At 44.4% G+C, this 25,819-nt stretch overlaps 1 protein-coding gene across 5 annotated transcripts in view; it reads left to right on the top strand.

Annotated features, from left to right (window-relative positions):
- LOC140394181 (probable helicase with zinc finger domain) overlaps nt 1-25,819 on the top strand; it is a 682,830-nt gene that overhangs the window by 240,606 nt on the left and 416,405 nt on the right. For all 5 annotated transcript variants that reach the window (XM_072481139.1, XM_072481135.1, XM_072481136.1 and 2 more), the window contains one exon: nt 9,357-9,540. In XM_072481139.1, the coding sequence (XP_072337240.1) occupies nt 9,357-9,540 (184 nt within the window). The remainder of the gene's footprint in view (nt 1-9,356; nt 9,541-25,819) is intronic.

Below are 25,819 nucleotides of genomic sequence, written 5' to 3'. Positions count from 1 at the left end.
AGCACCAAGCTCAAAGTCTTCTTTTTAATTGTTGAATACTTCCTCTGGTGATCATTTAATTTTTTGGAAAAATACCCAAATGGGCGCTCTATTCCTTCGTCGTCGACTTGGAAGAGCACAGCACCTATGCCTACATTACTCTCATCGATAGCCCCCTTGAATGGTTTGTGTAATTTAGGGTGGCCAACACAGGGGCGGTGGTTAACACAGCCTGCAGGCCGTCAAATGCCTGTTGACACTCTGCTGTCCACTGAAATTTGTTATGCTTCTTCAGCAAGTCCGTCAGTGGAGCAACCCGCTGCTAAAATTAGGCACAAGTTTACAGTAAAAACCCCTCATGCCAAGAAATCTCATTATTTCCCTTCAATGAAGTTACTGTGAAAAGCCCCTAGTCACCACATTCCGACGCCTGTTAGGATACACAGAGGGAGAATTCAGAATGTCCAAATTACCTCACAGCCCGTCTTTCTGGGCTTGTAGGAGGAAACTGGAGCACCGAGGAAACCCACGCAGACACGGGGAGAACGTGCAGACTCTGCACAGACAATGACCCAAGCCGGGAATCGAACTTGGGACCCTGGTGCTGTGAAGCAACAGTGCTAACCACTGTTATGACAATACTTCCAAGCTAATCTGCTGATTGCTTTTTTTGCCACAAGAGTCCCTGAGGGTCAATGTAAGTTTTTCCACTAGCTTCAAACTAGGCAATAGTTTTCTCTCATGAAATCCAAACTGAGATTAATCCCTTCTCACTTGCCACATGGTGAATGATGACGTGCTTTTTTCTGCTTACTTTACTGTGCAGGCCTAACTAACTGTCATTTACTTTGACCACTTTCTCACAGTGCGCTGTGATATCTCCATGATGATATGGCAAGCTCTGGGATACCTCTAGACAGATCTTCGGCTAAGTATCCCCCATTTAAAATTCGTTCTTTGATCTGAAGAAAGAAATTGATTTTCCAACTCTTCATGGTTCACCCAATGCTTTAATCTAATTCAGCTCTAACTAGCAAATGAAAACATTTCTCTTACTGCAGGATTACAGGCATCACGTCTCCAGTTCTTTAGCTAAGTACATCCACCTGCTGTTTTATCATCTTGCCTTTCTAGATGTTAACTTCTGAAGTCAGCATGGCTTCAACCCTTTAAGTGTAATCATTTCCAAACATGTTTGAATTGCATTCACCCCAGGTTGCTCACCAATTTCTAAACCAGACACCCCCATTTCCTAAGGTTGAAACTTTTGATTCCTAAGAATAAGGTTTATGTTCTGAAACATCTAAATTATAAACTGGCTGTTAATGGAGAGAGGGGGGTCACAGGAAAGTCTGGACAGCAGTATATTCACAGCTGCCTTCTGGTGCAGGGCCGCAGGCTTCTTTGAAGGACTGGGAAGGTAAGCTCGGGGCATGGGCTTCAGTGTGGTGGCTTCTGGAGGTGGGATGGAGACAAGGCAAGGCTGATGGACAAACATGTCAATGATCTGTACCCCATTGCAGCTGAGACCGTTTAGCTTGTGCTTAATCGACATGATTGCTGTTAGACTAATTATGCAATTGTACCCACTCAAGCAGCGCTTCTGTGTGTGTTCCAATGGTTGCTGCTTAGCATTTACCCCTTGATACACGGACCCCCAAAGTCAATGACTGCTATGATGTGGCTGTACCATTGCCCGACTGGGCATACAATTATATCTCCTTAGTAAGGTGACCATGGCACACTGCCCAAGATTAGCACTTCTAATCCTTGGCTCTAGGTTAAGTGCTTATTAACAAATATACCCCATGGGCCAAGCTGAGCTCAAGGCCATAGAGTGAAGGTTAAAGCAATGCCTGCACCTGAGATGAGAGCTCATAATAGTCAAGTGGCCAAAGCTGCCACTTGACTGTATCATGTGGTGTGGGGCGGGAGTTGTCTGGCAGTGTGAGGTCCTGACCAATCAATACGAGTCAATGGGCTTTGAGAGGCAGCTGCAGACACTGAATGGACAAAGAATGGTCCTTAGCAGGCAAATGATAACCATGAAGTCTGTCTGTTTGATGCTGCAGTGAGGAGACAGTCAGGAACATGGAGTCTGGCGACCTTACTGTAATTTTTTCCCAAAGTAAGAAGTCTGACAACACCAGGTTACAGTCCAACAGGTTTGTTTCGATATCACTAGCTTTCAGAGCGCTGCTCCTTCCTCAGGTGAATGAAGAGGTATGTTCCAGAAACATATATAGACAAATTCAAAGATGCAAGACAATGCTTGAAATGCGAGCATTAGCAGGTGATTAAATCTTTACAGACCCATAGTTGGGGTAACCCCAGGTTAAAGAGGTATGAATTGTGTCAAGCCAGGACAGTTGGTAGGATTTCGCAGGCCAGGTGGTGGGGGATGAATGCAATGCGACATGAATCCCAGGTCCCGGTTGAGGCCACACTCATGTGTGCATTCTATCATATTGTGGTCACTGCTCCCTAAGGATTCCTTCACCTCAAGTTCCCTGGTTCTGGTCTGGCTGGGTTGGGTGGGTGGGTGGGGGTTCTCGGGTGGTGGGGGGTGGTGGGCCGGCCCTCCCTCCCAGGATGCCCTACTGATGCTTGTTCTCCCCCTGGACTGTGATCCCCTCCTGGCTAAGGTTCGAGTGATTATCCTTTCTGTTGTGTGAGTGGGGGCAGTGCATTAGGGTTAGTTCGTTCTTGCTGTGATTGAAGATAGTCTCCCCAGTCAAAGGTAATCTTTTTCGGACTTTAAGCTTGTCTGTTATTAGAGTCGGCTGAAGTGCGATTGGTATTTGTGTACGAGGATATCCACTCAGTAGATATCATGTATTTTTCCTCCGGGATAGGAGTGATTCCTCCCCCTTATTGACTGGTGGCTGGCTCTCCTCCTCAGTTGGTGTGTCTCAGAAAGCTGCCCGAGAAGTTGGGGATGTGGGTTGAATACCAATTCCCTGTTCTGCTTTTTTTGCTTTTTTCTGGGTATTGTTTTTGAAAACTCACCACTACCCTTAGAAGTCCCCCTATACCAAAACGGGCTGACATTCTAAATGGTGATCAGGGATTCTCACTCCCCCAACTCCGATACAGGCTTCAGTGGGTGCGATTCAGGTCAAACTATGTTTTCAAGTTATCCCCCGGTATAACCCATACCTTCACCGAAGATTTCATCTACTTACCACTTAGTAGCATCGATCCTGGGTCCCGCATTACTAAGTAAGTAAAGTAGACTTTGGAATAACCACTATTTCAGATTAAATTAAGTTATTTTATTATTATATTTTTTCTTTTAAAAGCTGCAAATACTTTCTTTACAGAAAGGAAAAAGATCTTGCTTCTGGATCCTTCTGGTTGGTTGAAGGGACCTTCAGGACCAACTTGACAATCAATCTTCTTTGAAGTCTGGTCTTCTTTAGATGTATTCGCTGTTTTAGCTCAGCTGCTCTGCCCTGTCCCTTTCCCATGGCCGAGCTGACTGTAATCTGACTCTGCTTCTCCGCTTCTCTCTGAGTTCTGGTTCTGGTTCTGCCTGCTATCCCCTTTCTTCGGGTTTATATATGTTTTTAACAATTATCTAGTTTTTATGAATTTATTGTAAAGTAACATTTTTCACTTTGATTGTAAAAAGTATCTTTGATCTAAACATTCTAATCCAACTAAGTATTCATTTTGACATGACTTCACTTCATAGATCTGATTACATTGTGTCCTTTGTGATGTTCAAAATGCTTTGGTTTCAATAGAGGTGTGAATTTTAATTCCTGTCATTTCTATAGTTTGATTTTCCAATTGTGTCCTCAGCTCATAATTTTGACTTTGATATTGGCTTTGAATTATGTTTCTCGTAGACTGATAGTCTCCAGTTTTCTTTAATTTACCTGGTATTAGCAAAATATCACACCTAGATTCATCACCAAATTCAACTGAACCTCATCCATGCTTTTCCAGATGCTTACTAAGATAGTTACTTTCAATGAAGGTGTGAGCCATTGTTTTTGTCTTCATTCAAAATCCTGTTTGTCTTGTTTGCTAAGCCTGCTTGACCAAGGATATCTGCATTTTACAATCCTTCCCTGGCAGCTGCTGTTAACCCTTTGTGGGATCTTTCCCTACATTCTCTCATGTTTCTCTCAGACCAGATATTACCAGACTTCCATGTTTCAAATGACACAACTTTCCATATTTTCAATAACACCCCGTCTTGACATTTGAAACATAACTATATCATTTGGGCAATTATCCCCCCATCTAATTGTACTGACTAACATTTATCCCCGATCTTTCTCATTTGTATGTACATGTTTTGTGATTTTAAATTGTGCACCAAAATCAATTCGTAAATGTATCCATATCACAGACCAGTGTCTTTTTTTGTTCTTTCCTCAAGTCCAATTACCGTGAACCATAGCCCCAGGCGCTGAGGAAGGTAACACAATAGCTATGTCCGTGCGTTCCACTACCTCCAAAGCATTTTACTTCCTTGGTGTAGCAGCACCGTGGAAGCTTCCTCATGTCCCTTAGAAACAGCACACAACTCAGTCCAGCAGTAACCAAAAAGGTCTTTTGTCCATCACTGGCTGTTAAGTGTCCCATTTTTCTGTCATCCAAATTGCTTTCTGTTTCTCATTGGAATGGTAAATTATGATATCATGTACCACCCCCTGATTCCCTTGCTTCATTAATTTAAAAGGTTCAATCGATCCTGCTTCTATCCCTGACTTCTCCACATTAATGTCTAACATTGTCCTGAACCATGTATGTCTGCCAGCCCCTGGTGTACATGAGAGAATATCTTTCTGACAAACTTCCTTCAAATCCCTTTCATCTGTTATCCCTTACAACATGAAAGTGTATATTTTCCATTACAACATTTGCAATATAATATGCCCACAGTATTCGCAAAACCACATCGAACTATCACTATTTCCAAATAAATTCTCCCTATTGTTAAATACACAGTTAAAAAAAAAGAAGTCTTATCTTAACAAATTACTCATTACCTAACCACACAAATAGATTGTGTGTTACAACTTTACATATTTGCAACTGTTATCAAAATTTAAATACTAAAAATAAAGTACAATATTGACACATCCCTTCGTGGCTTTGGGACCAATAGTCATTGCATATACTAAATATGGCGCGTTAACAACATCAATATTATTCATGATGTTCTATGCAGTTAAATCAAGAAAACACACTAAACTACCACTATTCCCCCTCTATTAAAACATTCACACAGTTTAGAAATGCTGTTCAAGTTCTTGAACGGCACACATACCCCTATTATCATAACAGTCCCTACCAATTTACATGACATTTCTTCTTTAATACCTATTACAGCTCTTCAATGCAATATTGTTTGCTGCATTGGTAACAATTTTCCCGTCGTGACATCAAGCTACAAAAATTCTTAATCTATTGTCTTTTATCATATTGAGGTTCCTCGTCAGTCACTGCTGTCTGCCGAGACCCTTAGTACTCCACCACGTAGTACATACCCCGTGGAGACCGCAGATCATCCATCAGCTGATGTCCAATTAGAGATGTCTGACCGGAGGTTTCACTGTTCAGTAATAATTTAATATTTTGATTTGTTTCTAAAGTTTTCCTCCGGGCTTTGTCATTTAATTCCCTCAAATATGTATCCAATTGTATCATTAGTTTTCCCCCAATACTGTCTAAAACATTCTTCTCTGAAGTGTAGTTCTCTTCTTGTGAACTGGTTTGTCTGTTATTTATTTTTTCCATCTGAAAAATCAAATGAACAGGTCAAGGGTGGAGAGGGCACTATTCTTCAATTCGTACTTTCTATTTTCATTTGGAAACCCCAGAAGTGCCCTCTCCAGGACTTCCGGATTTCTTTTGCTACCATTTCTTTCCTTTTTTCTTTGAACTGGTTTATTTTCCTTATCCTTTATGTCCTTCATACAATTAAAGCCTGTTTAGCCTCCTCCTTCTGTCATTGAACCCCTGAGTGAGATTCGAAGAATCTCAAATTCCTCCTCTTTTGCGCACTCAGTGATCCAATCATTGAAACCTTACCCTGATACATTCCTGATATTGCTACTGCATTTACTTTAATTACTTTATTTTGATTACGACTGGATTTTTATGTAGGTAAGTTCCAAACATAACATTTTAACTTGAACATCTGTCCAATCAATGCTGCTCACGGGTTTTAATTCACTGTCTTCCCACCAATCGGGTCATGTGTTTTAATTGTGATACAATTTATTTTGCTCCAGAAACCATGCTTCTCTAAGTCAACTGTATGTTTACCCAAATTCTGAACAATCTTGTCTTTACATTTTACAGCTTCACTGATTATTTTCCCTGCAGTCTTAGTTGGTAGCTTCACCCACACTTCCTCTGTATTATCAATTGTTTTTAATATCTTAATTTTACCTGCATATATTTTTATCAAATCTTTTCCTGCCATCAGATTCTCATTTCCTTATACTGCAAGTACTGCTCTTAATCTAACTTTTGATCCAATATCTTTATTCTCTAAAGCTCCTTCTTCAATGTATTTAACATTCTAAACATCATTATTTTTTTTGTTAAGTGACTTTCTTGTGATTGTCAGGCACTAGGACCCTGTGGAGCTATGCAGTGTCAATTTCTACGCAGCAGTTTCAAAGTAATTTCCTGCATACAGCTGACTGCTGCCCAGTACAAACTCTTTTTCCGTTTATTCTGAGACCAATTTAGTTATGAACATACTGATTTACCACCTCATAATACTGATCACATTTCTACCTCCCGTTTATAACTTCCAATTGATGCGAAACTCGGTTTTGCAAAATACAACATTTAAAAAAAATACAAACACCAAAGGAAATTCACAAATCCTTATTAAACATACACACATTCATTCATCCACTCAGATCTTGGATCTTTACTTTGTAGGATTTCACAAATCCTTATTAAACACACATTCATTTATCCACTGAGATCTTGGACCTCTATTCTGTAGGGTTTTAGTTACTCTTAACAAAAATTGAGACTCCTCCATGCTGATAAAGTTTCACTTATGCAGGAGTTTTTTGCCTCTGTTAATTTTGTCCACTCTTGTTTCATTGCTTCAACTCTCTTGACCGTGTTTCAGAGCAAGAGGATTATTCTAATTGCCATTTTTCAGAATTCTAAGTTCTGTTCCTGGTTGGCCCTTTCTGAAATTCTGGGCCCTATCCAAGGCTAACTAAGGCACGATCTTCCTGTTTTAGTTAAGGGTCGATTGGTTATTGGTCTCTAAAGGTTCTAGGTGTCCCCTATTCCTCTAGGATTTAACCTTACAATCTGCCTTACTCTAAGGATGACTTATTTTTTGGCCTCCTTTTACCAGTAATGGATGCAAGAATTTTAGTGCTGTCACCAAGATGTCTTGCAGACCTTTTCTCAGGGTCAGCATCTTCTAGTCTGCTGATTTTCACACCCAACCTGAGTTTTATGTCTCCTCGATCCACAGAATATCCTTACAAACGTCAATCACACACGACTTTCCAGACTAAACTCGGCAGGTAAAGTCTGACTCACACATAGACTAGAAACGTCTAATATTCTAGCCTTTGTGCCGGTTAGAAACTTCTAATATTCCAACCGTTTCTTGGGAACTAGAAACTTCTAATATTCTAGCCCCCACTCTAGCCCCCATTCTGCTCAACTAGAAACTTCTAATATTCTAGCCTCGCTTTACCTAGAAACTTCTAATATTCTAGGCCTCCACGCTGGATGCCATGGAGAAAGCAAAACAACCGGCTGGGCGTAATTAACACAGTGTTAACACGACGGCTGCCATGTAAAAAATAAAGCAACCTGCTAGGCGTAATTAACAGGGTTTTAATTGAAACGTTGGGTGCCATGTTTTTGAAAACTCACCACTACTCTTAAGTCCCCCTATACCAAAAAGGGCCGACATTCTAAATGGTGATCAGGGATTCTCACTCCCCCAACTCCGATACAGGCTTCAGTGGGTGCGATTCAGGTTAAACTATGTTTTCACGTTATCCCCCGGTATAACCCATACCTTCACCGAAGATTTCATCTACTTCCCACATTGTAGCATCGATCCTGGGTCCTGCATAGCTAAGTAAGTAAAGTAGACTTTGGAATAACCACTATTTCAGGTTAAATTAAGTTACTTTATTATATTTTTTCTTTTAAAAGCTGCAAATACTTTCTTTACAGAAAGGAAAAAGATCTTGCTTCTGGATCCTTCTGGTTGGTTGAAGGGACCTTCAGGCCCAACTTGACAATCAATCTTCTTTGAAGTCTGGTCTTCTTTAGATGTATTCGCTGTTTTAGCTCAGCTGCTATGCCCTGTCCCTTTCCCAAGGCCGAGCTGACTGTAATCTGACTCAGCTTCTCTGCCTCTCTCTGAGTTCTGGTTCTGCCTGCTATCCCCTTTTCTTCGCGTTGACATATTTTTCTAACAGTTATCTAGTTTTTATGACTTTATTGTAAAGTAACATTTTTCACTTTGATTGTAAAAAGTATCTTTGAGCTAAACATTCTAATCCAACTAAGTATTCATTTTGACATGACTTCGCTTCATAGATCTGATTACATTGTGTCCTTTGTGATGTTCAAAATGCTTTGGTTTCAATAGAGGTGTGAATTTTAATTCCTGTCATTTCTATAGTTTGATTTTCCAATTGTGTCCTCAGCTCATAATTTTGACTTTGATATTGGCTTTGAATTATGTTTCTCGTAGACTGATAGTCTCCAGTTTTCTTTAATTTACCTGGTATTAGCAAAATATCACACCTAGATTCATCGCCAAATTCAACTGAACCTCATCCATGCTTTTCCAGATGCTTACTAAGATAGTTACTTTCAATGAAGGTGTGAGCCATTGTTTTTGTCTTCATTCAAAATCCTGTTTGTCTTGTTTGCTAAGCCTGCTTGACCAAGGATATCTGCATTTTACAATCCTTCCCTGGCAGCTGCTGTTAACCCTTTGTAGGGTCTTTCCCTACATTCTCTCATGTTTCTCTCAGACCAGATATTGCCAGACTTCCATGTTTCAAATGACACATCTTTCCATATTTTCAATAACAGTATGGTATTGTTTTGTAACTTTGTGTCAATTTGTAAAATGTAAAATCTGAATAAATATACTTTAAAAAAAGAAGAGCCAATCTAGGAACTAAGCCTGTCCTAATTGACCATTCAAGTACAAATGCCCTGTTAAATAAATTGTAGCCTGAAATACTCCCAGTTTCTGTGCAATTTGGTCACTGCCAAGTAATTTTGTTACTTTGTCTTCCTGCAGTAGCATTTTAAAAAGGATTTTAAGCAAATTTGTTGTTTTTTGGGAGAATATGAATCGTGGGAGGATACTGCTATTTAACTGCAATCTGTTTCAGGTTTTGGAAGTAGCTGAGCAAGTGGAAGAATTGCAGAAGAGATGGCCAGTGGCCTGGGGGAAATTGGATGAAAATAGCATAGGAGTTGTGACGCCATATGCCAATCAAGCCATGCGAATCCGTGCAGAGATGCAGAAAAAGAAACTTAATGATGTCACTGTTGAACATGTCTTGAACATACAAGGTGAGTGACCTGAACATCTTTGAGAAAATGTTACAGTAAGTCTGGCAGGATCGGAGAAAGTAAAAATAAATTAATTGTGGAGACTCTTTGTCAAACCTGTTGGCTTGAGTACGCTCTGAAGCTCACAGATCTACTGAACGCTACTGTTTTTTCTCTTTTATTTCACATTTTGAAAATGTTGAGTTTTCTTTGTATCTTGTCTAATTAACTTCATACAAGAAAATCACACTAAACTAACAATCATGGTACATCATTCATGAGTGTTCTGGTACAGTCTGGTTTCTGATGCTTTCGATGTTATTTAATATTTGTATTAGTTAATCCTTTTTGAAATGCTGTGAAGAGGTGTCCATGAGAGGAAGTATCCCTCATAAGAACCATTCAATGCAGTGTGCCTGATTGCAAATACAGAATGTTCGGGGTGTGACACATCATGAACACTATGAGGCACAATAGGATTAACCTAAATTTACAGTAACTTCAAAAATTTTGTTTGTTTCAGTGCAGAGCAGTAACTGCCATTTTTAAAGATTAGTCACAAATTAGAGAATGTAATAAAACCCAACTTCACCAGCTCTGATTCCATGTACACTGAGTTCCTCCACTCTGCTGAGAATAAATTGCATTGAGGCCAGTTACTTCTCCATAATATTATGTTACGTTGTTTAAGCAATATATGTCGTTACTAACTGTAGACGATGTTGAAGAATATTCGAGTCCTCAAAGTAAGCTGAAAGAATTTATTAAGTAATGACAGAACTAATAAACAAGTTTGACACTCTACTGATCTAACTCTAGCAACAAAGTGAGAATGACTCGCTGTCCAAACTGTATCTAAGCTACACGTGGTGGCTTAACTGAGATCTCTCTACTACACTGATCTTCCCTAGCTTCTGCTGGGAGTGAGAGAGAGATCTTGTGTGAGCTGCGGTTTTATAGTGGGTCGTGTAATGCCCTCTAGTGCCACAGCTGGGTGTTGTGATTAACCCCTTAGTTACATGTCTGTCTACACATCATTACACAAAGAAGAGAAAATTGTTTGAAGAATTACCTCAAAGCCTCATAGAAAACAACTGCTTGGACATTACAATGTCCGGTACGGTGGTACAGTGGTTATCACTGCTGCCTCACAACGCCAGGGACCCGGGTTCAATTTCGGCCTAGGGTGACTGTGTGGAGTTTGTACTTTTTCCCCGTGTCTCCCTGTGGGTTTCTTCCGGGTGCTCTGGTTTCCTCCCACAGTCCAAAGATGTGCAGGTTAGGTGGATTGGCACTTATGGCGCGATTCTCCCCAAAAATGTCTAAGTTAATTTGTGGGGGGTTCTTTCAGGGAGTTTCCCGCCGGCTCTGCCTTGAGTTCCCCACTGATATTCAGTGTCACTTAGTCACTTTTTTATGTCCTGGGGAGTTTCTCACCGGTTTAGCCCCCCCCCACACCTCCCCAAGTGAGGACACCCCACTAAGGGGTCACTGGAGGTCCCCCCTCTTCAGGCCCCCCAAGCCCCCATAGAGCACACTGTCCTTTCCAGGACGCCTGCCCATCACCCCCCAACCTCCCAGAGGCTCCTGCTTACCTGTCCTGCACTCCCCCACCTTTCATCCCCCCCCTCCACCCTTGTTTCATGTGCATGGCCCCCATCGGCCCCTGAACATTCCAATGCTACCCTGGCACTCAGGCACCCTTGCTCAGCCACCCTCACACCCAGACAGTATTCCTGTTGGCTTGGCAGTGTCATCCGGGCACCTTGGCAGTGCCAGGGTGGCAGTGCCAAAGTGCCAGCTGGGCATGCCAAGGTGCCCACGTTCCAGGGAGAGGGCCAGGAGGCCATCCTGCACTTACCCTGACCACCCAGAGATCTCCGGTGACCCCCCCGGGTGCTATTCCGCCTGGTCCACGTTTGTGTGGACCAGCACTAATTGACGCCCGGCTGCAGCCTCCCTGGGGAGGCCAATGAATCAATGGAGGCCGGTGGATCCCGTGTGAGTAGGTCGAAGTAGGTTTATGACCTACTTCCGCGAGCGCCATTCGGTCCCATTTGGGTCGGAGTTCCGACTCCGTCTCGCCGGAATTCGGTGAATCCCACGAGGCTTGGAGCCTGTTGGGAGGCTAGCTGCAGGCCTCTCCCGGTATTCTCTGGCCGTGTTGTTCTCTGGCTTGAGCGCAACGTGGCCGGAGAATCGTGCCCTTGGTGTCCAGAAGGTTGGGTGGGGTTACTGGGTTGTGGAGAGAAGGTGGGGGCATGGGCCGAAGTAAGGTGCTCTTTCCAAGGGTTGGTGCAGACTCGATGGACCGAATAGCCTCCTGCCCTATAGGGATTCCATGAATGGAAGATATTTGGGAATAACGGATGGCGGAAGATGGACAGTCATTTTTATATTCTTTTTAAAAACATGCATTTTCTCCTCTTATGAAAATTGTGTGGAGCTTCTTGTACCTGTGTCACCTTTGAGTCTTCGTCAAGCACCATTCTTCATGTACAAACCTGGGCAATAAACATGTGCAGTTTGTTCCGATGGGAGTTTCACATTCAAGCATCGTGTGTTTTTCAGTTTCTCACTGGCATGCACACAGCTGGTTTAGCACAGTGGGCTAAACAGTTGGCTTGTACTGCAGAACAAGGCCAGCAGCGCGGGTTCAATTCCCGTACCGGCCTCCCTGAACAGGTGCCAGAATGTGGCGACTAGGAGCTTTTCACAGTAACTTCATTAAAGTCTACTTGTGACAATAAGTTATTATATATGTAATTTCCAGCATTTGGTATTGATCAAATGTTGAATTAGGCAGGAAAGTGGAGTTAAGGCCACAATCAGATCAGCCATGATCTTATCAAATGGCAGAGAAGGTTTCATGGGCCAAATGGCCTACTCATGTCCCTATTCCTTAAGATCTTTTGAATACCTTGTTAACTTTCTTTTGTATGCTTCCTTTCCTAGGAAAACTGAGCATTGTAGTGTGTCTTTCACTTTTGCGTGAATTATGTGGTCGGACTTGGTACATAGAACCTTGATGTAGTTGAGTGAGGCAAGCTTTACCAAATGAACAGTTAAGTGAGCTGGAAAAGACATTAATCTGCGAAAATGAATGGGCTCTGTTTTCTTACTGTTGTGACACTGGACAAAGAGTGAAAGGCAAAATTGCATCGATTGATGCTTTAAACAAAATATATTACAATAAATAGTCCTCTTAAAATGCTGCCTGGCAATTTAAAAGGCAACTGCCACCCTCAGTTTTGTTTTGTCTACTACTTGTACTGTAAAAGAAATGCCAAATCAATTATAAACAAATTGTCTTTTCAAGGTTATAATAGGTTAATGAGCATTTGTACTGGCCTGAAGCTAATTGCTGGCTATTGACGCATTCTAGATCTATAATGAGGTTGATTAAATTGTCAGTTCCAAGTAGTTGGATACAATATGGTAATTACAAGACATCGTACCTTTTGATTTTGACAGCCTGAGATCTGTTTCCATTCAAACTTGGGCTGGATTCTCCGCACCCCGAAGCCGAAATCGCGTCTGGCGCCGGGGCGGAGAGTCCACTTCCGCACATGGAATCGAGACCGGTGCCAGTTCCCCGATTCTCCGGGCCCCGAAAAGCGGTGTACCCGGGAAATATGCCACGTACCCCCTACCTATGGCTGTTGCTGGAGGCCCGCACCGCCATTCTCCGGCCCCGACCGGCCAAAATCTCGACGGCGTGGATCTAATGTGGTCCTGCTGTTCGGCATACTCGCGTGGCGCCTACGGACTCAGTCCACGGCCGCCATGGTCGGGGATGGGCCGATTGGTGGGGGGGGGGGCTCATAAGGGACCGGGCTATTTTTGGGCGGGCAGTCCGGGTCTGGCGGCTGCCGATCAGGGGCACTATTTAGGAGGTTGAGCTCCGAGGTCTGCGTCCGCCATGGAGCACGGCTATGAATACGTGGCCTTTTGACGCCAGTTTTTCTTGCGTGTAAGGCCACAGTTTTTACAACGGCGTAGGGACATAGTCCCTGAAACGGAGAATCCAGCCCTGCAAGTCCAGGTAACTTTACTGAATTGCAAAAAATCCTGGAACTTAATTGCACAATTATGCCAAACCATCAGTATTGTTTGAATCATTGCCAAATCAAATATCAGACTGTGGTGAAATCTGTCACAACACAGTCATTGTACGACAGTCATTGCACGGATGACTTTGGGTTCAATTACTTTATTGCTCTAATGTTGATGAAATGGCCATGGTAAGCACCAAGCAAGTTGAGTTGCATAGCATGAAATAAATACAATGTTGATCTGCGGACGATGAGAATAACTCATCACCAGAGCATTTATGTTAATTTATAGTTGCTCATTTGCTGGAGTTGCTCATTTGCTTGGACCCGTTCCACCTCGTGGGGACCTTGCCACGCGGTTTCAACCGCTTGGATGTGGTGTCAGAGAGATAAAGCAAATCCAGGGAGGAATTCCCCAAATCCTCTCCTCATTCATAAGTGCACAAATTAACTGCCATGCTTAACTTTCCCAAGTATTTACCACTTATAAGCTGATTTTTTGAAATATCCCCTATGTGCACTCCAGTGAATAGGAGGGTTTAATTAATGTAATGTGCAGCACAAAGTTATTTCCTTTTTTTTTTTACAAATTTAGAGTACCTACTTATTTTCTTTCCAATGAAGGGGCAATTTAGTGTGGCCAATTCACCTAACCTGCACATCTTTGGGATGTGGGGGTGAAACCCACGCAGACACTGACAGGGAAAATGTGCAAACTCCACACGGACAGTGACCCAGGGCTGGGATTCAAAGCCGGGTCCACAGCTCCACAGTCCCAGTGTTGACCAGTGCGCCACATGCTGCCCTCACAAAGTTATTTCCTTATAAATGCATGCACATCTGACCTGTGCTGACTGCCAGATTTGACATTTTACTTTAACATTGATGTATTATCCCTTTCCCTAGAAACGTGTTCCTCCCCCTATAGTATTGAAGCTCTTTAGTTGCTAGATGCAGGTCATGGGCGGGATTCTCCCCTACCCGGATGGGGCGGGGGGTCCCGGCGGGATGGAGTGGTGTGAACCACTCCGGCGTCAGGCCGCCCTTTAGGGGCCAAGCCATCACCTTTAGGGGCCAGGCCCGCGCCAGAGTGGTTGCCGTCCCGCTGGCTGGCATGGAAGGCCTTTGGCGCCACGCCAGCCGGGGCCGAAGGGACTACGCCGGCCGGCAGATGTCCACGCATGCGCGGGAGTGTCAGCGGCTGCTGACGTCATCCCCGCGCATGCACAGTGGGGTGTCACCTCCGCGCGTTGGCCATCGCAGAGGCTATGGCCGACGCGGAGGGAAAAGAGTGCCCCCACGGCTCGCGGTTCGGTAGGCCCCGATTGCGGGCCAGGCCACTGTGGGGCCCCCCCCCCTCCCCCTCCCCCAGGACCGCAGAACCCGCTCGTGCCGCCTATCCCGCCGGTAAGGGAGGTGGTTTGATTCACGCTGGCGGGACAGGCATTACAGCAGTGGGACTTCGGCCTATCGTGGGCCGGAAAATCGCCCGGGGGGCCCGCCGACCGGCGCGATTCCCGCCCCCGGCGAATCTCTGGTGCCGGAGAATTTGGCGGCCGGCGGGGCAGGATTCACGCCGCCCCCCGGCGATTCTCCTACCCGGCGGGGGGGGGGGGGGGGGGGGGGGGGGGGTCGGAGAATCCCGCCCCATATGTGTAATGATATGCAGTAGCAGTGTATATAGCCTCTGACCACTGGGTATCATGCAAGAGGAACAGGACACTGGAACCGGACAGAGCCAGTCTTGATCAGAGTTACATGAGCTGTTAGCAGCATGGTTAAAAGATCCACAGTTTGGTTCGCAATAGTTTAGTTTACCAACATTTTATTCAACATTAAATAAATAATCTTGAACTAGGTGTTCTGTCGTACACTGATTCATTTATTATGATCGTGCACAAACATAACATGATATCAAGAGTGATTTGAATGGCACAGTTGTCAAACAAAGAAGAAACATTGCTGCAGGAAAAACGTGGTTCTTCAAATAGAAAGTTGAAAGAACAGCTTCAACTCATTGGTAATGTTGATGAAAATTGGCATGCGTTTCAGCAGCTCTTCAGACTGTATATCTCAGCTATCGGCTTGCAGGCACAGCCGGACAAGAGAAATATTATGTTATTGCTCACAGTAGCAGGCTCACAGGCAATTGAAATATATAATACATTCGCGTATGAGCAAGAGGAAGACGGTAAGAAATTTGATGCTATGATTAAAAAATTTGACGAATGTTGCACACCTAAGAAAAATGAAACATATGGAAGGTTAATTTTTCGAATTGAACGCAGAAGACTGTCGAATCATTCAATAGTTTTCTTATTGACCTGAAGCTGGAAGAACAGATGTGCAACTTCACGACTCTGAAATCCTCCATGATTAGAGATCAAATTGTTTTTGGATTGCATGATACTAAGGTCCGTGTGTCTTTTATGAGAAAATGAGCTCCAATTAGAAAATGCCATGAAAATTTGCTGTGCTAGTGAACAAGCTGCGCAACATGTTAATGCAAGAAGTTTTGGCGAGATTATTGCAAGCGATGCAGCCGCCATTGGTGTTTTGACGTACTTAGGAAAGAAATGTGGCCCCAGCAGCCTTTCTAAATGATGTGACCATACAGCCATTGCACGTAAACGATGTGGTACCTACCAATGCAATGTCCAGTTTTTGGCAAAATTTGCACGAAGTGCAAAGGGAACAATCACTTTGCAAAACATTGCTTCTCAAACAAATAAGAAAATTAATGCAGGGTAGCCGATGAACGTGATCGATGACACAAATTTAAGTGACCCATTTTCCGTTGGCCCAGAGCCGCATGAAGACCAAATGAAGCCATAGCAAATAAAATGCTGCCCAGAAGTATAAGGAGTGTTGAAAGTGATATTCCAGCAGTAACAAGGGACAAATGGACTGTACCTTTGATTATTAATCGATTGCTAATTACTGTTAAATTAGATACTAGTGCGAAGGCAAACCTAATCAGTATTAGTGATATTAAAACCATGCAGCTAGAGTCTAAAATTCAAAATAAGCCAGTCCTACTTCAAGACTACAATGGTAAGAAGATTGACGCTTTGGGTATGTGCAAATTAGACGTGCAAGTAAAATACAAAGTGCAGAAGCTGAAGTTCTCAATTGTTGCTGAAGGTCGTGAATCATTATTGGGTGATGAAGCATGTGAGACACTGGAATTGGTGGAAAAGGTCTATAGCACTGATTGTGCACTGAGTACACACTGTAGCTCAGTGGAGTACATGGTGCAGGCCTTTACGGAAATATTCAAGGGCTTTTGTGTTCTGCCTTTCATATAAAATAATAATAATCTTTATTAGTGTCACATGTTGAAAATGAGAATAAAAACATTTTTAAAATAGGTTGTACAAATACAAGTTATTCACACTTCATTTTTTAAAAAGTCTTGTGTACTAAATGCCCTATTTTACAACAGATCTTCTGTCGTGGATCTCATGGTAAGTTTGACATTCTGAAGTGCCTGATAGATTTCCCTGGTGAGTATTGGACAAAGAGATTCTGAGATCTGGGAACAGAAGAGCCCTAACTGCATCAAGTGTATAAGATTGGGAAAACTGAAAGGTATTGGGTGCTGCTGGGTGAAAAACCTTTGCGAGGCAAGTTCCGGATGACAGAGGAGGGTGATCAGAGTCTGGCAGTAGTAGGTAGTTGATGGGGTCAGCTATAAACATAAAAACCCTCTGACAACCCATTGGGTAGAGGGGTCCAGGGAACATTCAATTGGCTCTTGGCCTTTTTTTTAATATACCATCTACTCATCTCACTTTGTTTCAATCTGTGACCATTCAAAGACTTATTGCCTGTTGAACATCACATTTACTGTTTTCCCTGTAGTCGGATGGTTTGTGTCTTTACTTTCCTGTCTTGATGCTGTAATTGACATGGGCAGTCAGAAGAAATCTTCTAGCAGTGTTTAAATCACTTGGAAAATAACCTTAAATTCTCTTAATTTATTTCTCCTGAGATAACTGATAGATTCTCAATTAATAATCTTCTATTACTTTCTAATAATCAAAACTAACTGTTGCTAAATCCAGGTGTTATTTAAGTGACCAGTTCTTAATGGAAAATATACATTAGTTCATATCTGAAATATGCACTAAATAAAGATTGGAGAACTAATTTCCACTTTCTTCAGTTGTGTCCATGCATACATTTATATGAAAAATGGTTGACCAATTGTCTTTCAGTAATGTGTTTGCATGTCCCTTTGTTATTTGGGATATTGCTCATATGCAAAGTTAAGGGCGGCACGGTAGCACAGTGGTTAGCAGTGTTGCTTCACAGCTCCAGGGTCCCAGGTTCGATTCCCGGCTTGGGTCACTGTCTGTGCGCAGTCCGCACATTCTTCCCTCTATCTGTATGGGTTTCCTTCGGGTGCTCCGCTTTCCTCCCACAGTCCAAAGATGTGCAGGTTAGATGAATTGGTTGTGCTAAATTGTCCTTGGTGTCCAAACAAAAATGTTAGGTGGGGTTACTGTGTTACGGGGATAGGGTGGAGATGTGGGTTTGGATAGGGTGCTGTTTCCCGAGCCCGGTGCAGACTCGACGGGCCGAATGGCCTCCTTCTGCACTGTAAATTCTATGATTCCATGAAATGAAGCCAGCCATTGCCCAATTTGGTTTATGCACCGGTGTGATCCTTTTAAAATAATATTTAGTAAGTACTGTATTATTCGAGGTGCCATGTTTTTATTGACATAGAATTTTTGGGAGTTATTCGGGAGGCACAACAGAAATTCATCCCACAGAGGAGGAAACATACTAAGGGAAGGACAAGGCATCCATGGTTGACGAAGGAAGTCAAGGACAGCATAAAAGAAAAAGCATACAAAATGGCATTAGTGGGAAGCCAGAAGATTGGGAAATCTTTGAAAGCGAGCAGGGGACAGCTAAAACAGCAATAATGGGGAGAAGATGAAATATGAGTGCAAGCGAGCTAGTAATATAAAAGAAGACAGGAAGAGTTTTTTTTCAATATATAAAAGGTAAGAGAGAGGCAAAAATAAACATTGGACCACTGGAAAATGTGACTGGAGAAGTAATAATGGGTAACAAAGAAATGGCCGAGGAACTGAATAGTTACTTTGCATCAGTCTTCACGGTGGAAGACACCAGTGGGATGCCAGAGCTCCAGGAGAATCGGGGGCAGAGGCGAGTGCAGTGGCCATCATCACTAAGGAGAAGGTTCTAGGGAAACTGGAAGGTCTGAAGGTAGATAAATCACCTGGACTGGATGGACTACATCCCAGGGTTCTAAAAGGGATAGCTGAGGAGATTGTGGAGGCATTGGTGGTGATCTTTCAGGAATCACTGGAGGCAGGAAGGGTCCCAGAGGACTGGAAAGTGGCTAATGTAGCACCGCTGTTTGAGAAGGGAGGGAGGCAGAAGACAGAAAATTATAGGCCGGTTAGCCTGACTTCGGTTATTGGTAAGATTTTAGAGTCCATTATTAAAGATAAGATTGTGGAGTATTTGGAAGTGCATGATAAAATAGAACAGAGTCAGCATGGCTTATCAAAGGGAGGTCATGTCTGACAAATCTGTTAGAGTTCTTTGAGGAGGTAACAAAGGAGAACCAGTGGACGTGATTTATTTAGATTTCCAGAAGGCCTTTGACAAGGTGTCGCATAGGAGACTGTTAAATACGTTAAGAGCCCATGGTGTTAAGGGTAAGATCCTGGCATGGATAGAGGATTGGCTGACTGGCAGAAGGCAGAGAGTGGGGCTAAAGGGGTCTTTTTCAGGCTAGCAGCCGGTGACTAGTGGTGTGCCTCAGGGGTCTTTGCTGGGACCGCAACTTTACACCATAAGCATTAATGATCTGGAAGAAGGAACTGAAGACACTGTTACCAAGTTTGCAGATGATTCAAAGATCTGTAGAGGGACAGGTAGTATTGAGGAAGCAGGGGGGCTGCAGAAGGATTTGAACAGGCTCGGAGAGTGGGCAAATGAGGTGGCAGGTGAAATACAGTGTGGAAAAGTGTGAGGTTATGCACTTTGGAAGGAGGAATGGAGGCATAGACTTTTCTGAATGGGGAATTGCTTAGGAAATCAGAAGCACAAAGGGACGGGAGTTCTTGTTCACGATTCTCTTAAGGTTAACATGCAGGTTCAGTCAGCAGTTAGGAAGGCAAATGCAATGTTAGCATTCATGTTGAGAGGGCTAGAATACAAGACCAGGACTGTACTTCTGAGGCTGTATAAGGCTCTGGTCAGAGTCCATTTGGAGTATTGTGAGCAGTTTTGGGCCCCGTATCTAAGGAATGATGTGCTGGCCTTGGAAACAGTCGAGAGGAGGTTCACAAGAATGATCCCTGGAATGAAGAACCTGTCGTATGAGGAATGGTTGAGGACTCTGGGCCTGTATTCATTGGAGTTTAGAAGGATATGGGGGGATCTTATTGAACCTTACAAGATACTGCGAGGCCTGGATAGAGTGGACGTAGAGAGGATGTTTCCACTTGTAGGAAAAACTAGAACCAGAGGGCATAATCTCAGACTATAAAGGGATGATCCTTTAAAACAGAGATGAGGAGGAATTTCTTCAGCCAGAGGGTGGTGAATCTGTGGAGCTCTTTGCCGCAGAAGGCTGTGGAGGCCAAATCACTGAGTGCCTTTTAGACAGAAATAGATAGGTTCTTGATCAATAAGGGGAGCAGGGGTTATGGGGAGAAGGCAGGAGAATGGGGATGAGAAAAATATCAGTCATGCTTGAATGGCGGAGCAGACTTGATGGGCCGAATAGCCTAATTCTGCTCCTATGTCTTATGGTCTTGTGGGTGTACAGGGCGAACATGTTCCAATCAAGAAAAAAGGTTGGAACCAACAAATCTAGTAAAACGTGGATATCGAGGGGTATACAACACCGGATAAGGGGGAAAAAGGAAGACCTGGGGCAGGTATCGAGGATTCAAAACAGCAGAAGCCATAGGGGTGTATATAATGTGCACACGGCAACTTAAAAGGGAAATTAGGAGAGCAAAAAGGGACATGAAAGGATACTGGCAGGTAAAATAAAGGAAAATCCAAAGTTGTTTTACAAGTACATTAAGAGTAAAATGGTTCATTAGGACCACAGTGGTAATTTGTGTGAGGAGCCGGAGGTTGTTGGTAGGGTTCTCAATGAATACTTTGTGTCAGTGTTCAATCTTAAGAGGGACAGTGTGGGTATAGAAGGACTGTAATAAAATTCAAGAGATTAACATATACCGAGAGGAGGTTCTGAATGATCTGGCAGGTTTAAAAGTAGGCCAATTGCCAGGGCCAGATGAAATGTATCCCAGGCTGCTGAGTGAGGCAAGGGAGGAAATAACAAGGGCCCTGGCAACAATTTTCAATTCCTCTCTGGCCACAGAGACGTGTCTGAGGACTGGAGGATAGCCAATGTGGTACCATCATTCAAGAAGAGAGGACGGGATAAACCAGGAAACTACAGGCTAGTCGATCTAATGTCAGTGGTGGGGAAACTATTGGAAGCAATTTTGAGAGTCAGAATTAATCTGCATTTGGAGATGCCGGGATTAATCAAGAACAGTCAGCATGGTTTTGTTAAGGGGAGGTCATATCTGACAACTTGATCCAAATTTTCAAAGAGGTGACCAGGTATGTAGATGAGGGAAATTTATTTGACGTAGTCTACTTGGATTTTAGCAAGGCTTTTGATAAGGTCCACATGGGAGACTGATAGCAAAGCTAAGAGCCCATGGGATCCAAGGGAATTTGGCAAATTGGATCCAAAATTGGCTGAGTGGCAGGAACCAGAGGGTGATGGTCGAGGGATATTTTTCAGACTGAAAGCCTGTGTCCAGTGGTGTCCCGCAGGATCAGTGTTGGGCTCCTTGCTATTTGTGGTTTATCTAAATGATTTAGATAATGATTTATGAATGTAGGAGGGTTGATCAGTAAGTTTGTGGATGATATGAAAATTGATGGTGTGGTAAATAGTGAGGAGGATAGCCTTCGATTACAGGAGGATATAGATGGGCTGATCAGTGGCAAATGGAATTCAATCTGGATTAATGTGAGGTGATGTACTTGAGCAGGACAAAATAGACCAGGAAATACATGATAAACGGCAGGACCCTGGAATTCACCAAGGATCAGAGGGAATCAAGAGAAAATGTTGGAAAATCTCAGCAGGTCTGGCAGCATCTGTAGGGAGAGAAAAGAGCTAATGTTTTGAGTCCAGATGACCCTTTGTCAACATTAAAAGGTAAAGAAAGTCCCACCTTTAAGAAGTATTTAGATATGCATTTAGATCCCAGGGCATACAAGGCAAGAAGTATGCTGGAAAATGTGATTAGAATGGTTGGGTGGTTGTTTTTGAATGGCGCAGACGTGATGGTCCGAAGGGCCTTTTCTGTGCTGCATGATCCTATGACCTACTCACACGGTGCCTGAGGGTTAATGAGCATCAAGAGCTTGGGGGGGGGGGCCAGACTATCAGACTCTTTCCCTCTCACAAGGTGGGAGTTTCCTTGCAACCCTCCGCATGTTCCTTGGTGGTGGCGGTGGTCTATGATCAGATCTTCTGGTCCCGCCGTTGTCGATGGGGTTTCCAATGAATGCACCCCTCGCTGTCGGGAGATCCACGGCAGGGGTGTGTCATTGGCATGATCAGAAGATCCCCCCCAGCGTGAGTGGCCAGAATATTCAGGCCACTGTCTAATGATGATGTGTATTAATTACCCTTTTAAAATTATTTTTGAACGTCATTTTCTTTGTATCTCAGCTTTATTTTGAAATTCATGTTTAGTATTGTGCTACATCTTATCTTTCTGAAATGCACTCATCAGCCACTTGAGTGAGAAAAAATAATGGGAATGTTGCCCAACAGATGGAAAGGTTGGACCAGCCTGCTAGCCCGTATAGTTAGTCGAGGCGTAGGCTATTACAATGTAAGTTTATATTCCATATCCAAAACCCCAAAATATCTGGAATCCAAAATGCCACTGGGCCTGAGGGTTTAGGATAAAGGGTATTCGACCAATTATTGAGATTTGATGAAGTACCATGATTAACGTTCTATATCAGTGCTTTTAATCCAGGATTCATAGTTGCTTGCTGCTGTTTGTTTTCTATTTTGAATAACGACAGAATTTACCCTTTGCCAGGATATGAATTTTTGTCCCAAACCTTGAGCAAATTTTAAAATGATGACCAATTATAAAAGAAGCGGAAACTCAGCATGTTCTACTGTGCTGAATAAATTGGTTGCTTGCAAAGTATGAAAGGGAAGCTCTTTGCATTATGGGACTGTAATGGAATTAAATGTTACTAATCCCCTGAAGTCATCTTGGAGTAACCATTCAAAAATTAGGATTGACTTCATCTGTTACGGTGTGAAGTTAGATTGAGTTTTAGGGAGGGGAAGTAGAAGAAATTTCTCTCTGTGATTTAAAGGTAAAGGTTGCTGGAGATCTAGATTTGATGGGGAGATATTAACATCATTGTGTGACATGCTGTAATTGGCAACTTGGGCAGTAGGCTTAATGCAGTTGCCCAGTCTGGCTTCTCTTTCATATCTTGACATGTTGACCTACATATTGCTCAGTTCACTTAAATTCCGTCTTGTGTTGTGTTGTGTTGGGTGCTCTGGATCCGTGAAACGCATACAGGCCACCAACACTTAAAATAGTACAACACTATTTTATTAAGTTAGAAACTGTTGAACATACTTTCACTGTGGGTTAACACGATGTTAGATTAAACTAAAGACCTATGCCTGTCCTAACCAGTCTATGCACTCAGCACAAGGTGGAGATCTGTGCTGTAAGCTGTAAGCTCTGTCCTTCTGAGAGGCTGCATCCCGAATGAGCGGGAACTCTGATGCCCTCTGTCTTTATAGTGAGTGTGCTCTAACTGGTGATTGGCTGCGGTGTTGTGTGTGTTGATTGGTCTTTGATGCACGATCAATTAAACTCTAAGGCGAGGTTGTATCATAACTGAAGGCTTTAATAGACTAGATCTGTTCCCCAGCAGCTTCGGTACAGAATGAGGGCTGCTGGGACGGCACCTGTTCTTATACCCCGCCTGTCAGGGCGAAGCCACATACCAAACAGCCAATGGTAAGCTGCTAGGCTTACCCAATGGTCTACAGCCTCTCGGGTACTGCAATACCTGATACTACCACATTCACCCCCTGTTAAAAAAGAGTCCGGCGGGGGTGGTGGCCAGTGGTTACAATTGTATTGAACATGGTATGATCAGATATGGAGGGACCGTGAGTATTTACAAGTGTGGAAGATATATACAGTCAGTGCTCATGTACAGTTACAGTTACAGTCTAGCAATCAGTCGGTCGGGTGGCCTGATCGTCCTCCTGGATCGTCTGAGCCTCTCTGGTGGTTCTGGTGGGAGTCCGGACGTCTGCGACTCCGGGAGCGTGGCTTCGTCGTCCATGGCAGCTTCGTCACCCCTAGATGGCACTGGTGGGGCAAACGGTTGGGGGTGCCTGTAGGGGGCGTCGGTGGGTGGGCTGGCCTAGGTAGGAGCGGCGGGAGGACCGACCCCCCCCCCAGTGAGGTGCTGTGGGGGGGGGGGCAATGGTTCGGGTGCGCGTGGGGTTCCGTAGTGCGCCAGGTCCCGGAGAGAGACTGTATCTTGCCGGCCGTCAGGGAATGCCACGTAGGCGTACTGGGGGTTAGCGTGCAGCAGGTGGACCCTCTCGACCAACGGGTCCGACTTGTGCGCCCGCACGTGCTTCTGAAGCAGGATGGGTCCAGGTGTCGCTAGCCAGGTTGGGAGCGAGGTCCCGGAGGAGGACTTCCTGTGGAAGACGAGACGATCATGAGGTGTCTGATTGGTAGTTGTTCAGAGCAGCGACCGAATGGCGTGGAGGGCCTCCGGGAGGACTTCCTGCCAGCAGGAGACGGGGAGAGTCCTGGACCGCAGGGCCAGTAGGACGGTCTTCCAGACCGTTCCGTTCTCCCTCTCTACCTGCCCGTTTCCCCAGGGGTTGTAACTGGTCGTCCTGCTTGAGGCGATGCCCTTGCTGAGCAGGAATTGACGCAGATCGTCGCTCATAAAGGAGGACCCCCTATCACTATGTATGTACGCGGGGAACCCGAACAGTGTAAAGATACCCTGATGACAGTGGTTGTGGCCATGTCGGGGCAGGGGATGGTGAACGGGAACCGGGAGTACTCGTCAATCACGTTCAGGAAATACGTGTTGCGGTCGGTGGAGGGGAGGGGGCCTTTGAAGTCCATACTGAGGCGCTCAAAGGGACGGGAAGCCTTTATCAGGTGCGCCCTCCCTGGCTGGTAGAAGTGCGGTTTGCACTCCGCGCAGGTTTGACAATCCCTGGTGACTGTCCTGACCTAGATGGAGTAGGGCAGGTTGTGGGTCTTGATGAAGTGGAAGAAACGAGTGACCCCCGGGTGGCAGAGGTCCTTGTGGAGGGCTCGGAGGCGGTCCACTTGTGCGGTGGCACTCGTGCCGTGGGACAGGCCATCGGAAGGCTCGTTTAGCTTCCCAGGACAGTACACAATCTCGTAGTTGTAGGTGGAGAGTTCTATCCTCCACCGCAAGATCTTGTCGTTCTTTATCTTGCCCCGCTGTGCATTATCAAACATGAACGCCACTGACCGTTGGTCAGTGAGGAGAGTGAATCTCCTGCCAGCCAGGTAATGCCTCCAATGTCGCACAGCTTCTACTATGGCTTGTGCCTCCTTTTCGACCGAGGAATAACAAATTTCTGAAGCATGGAGGGTACGGGAGAAGAAGGCCACGGGTCTGCCTGCTTGGTTGAGGGTGGCGGCCAGAGCTACGTCGGACGCATCGCTCTCGACCTGGAAGGGGAGGGACTCGTCGATGGCGCGCATCGTGGCCTTTGCAATGTCTGCTTTGATACGGCTGCCGCTCCTCTGTGCGGCTACACTCTGGACCAAAATCGACCTCGGACACTCGCAAGAGCAACAACGATGATCTTCATCAACGGCCACGAGAAGGCCTGGCGGGCCTCCATCGACAGGGGGAAGGTTGTGGACTGGATTAGGGGTCGGGCTTTGTCTGCGTAGTTGGGGACCCACTGTGTGTAATAGCTGAAAAACCAGAGGCAGCGCATCAGGGCCTTGGGGCAGTGAGGGAGGGGGAATTCCATAAGGGGGCACATGCGTTCAGGGTCGGGGCCTATAACTCCATTTCGCACTACGTAGCCGAGAATGGCTAGGCGGTCGGTGCTAAAGACGCATTTATCCTTATTGTACGTT

The sequence above is a fragment of the Scyliorhinus torazame genome, chromosome 17 (genome assembly GCF_047496885.1).
Source record: "Scyliorhinus torazame isolate Kashiwa2021f chromosome 17, sScyTor2.1, whole genome shotgun sequence".
NCBI lineage: Eukaryota > Metazoa > Chordata > Chondrichthyes > Carcharhiniformes > Scyliorhinidae > Scyliorhinus > Scyliorhinus torazame.
The sequence above is the reverse complement of the archived record's forward strand: the minus strand, read 5'-3'. Positions and strand labels throughout refer to the sequence as shown.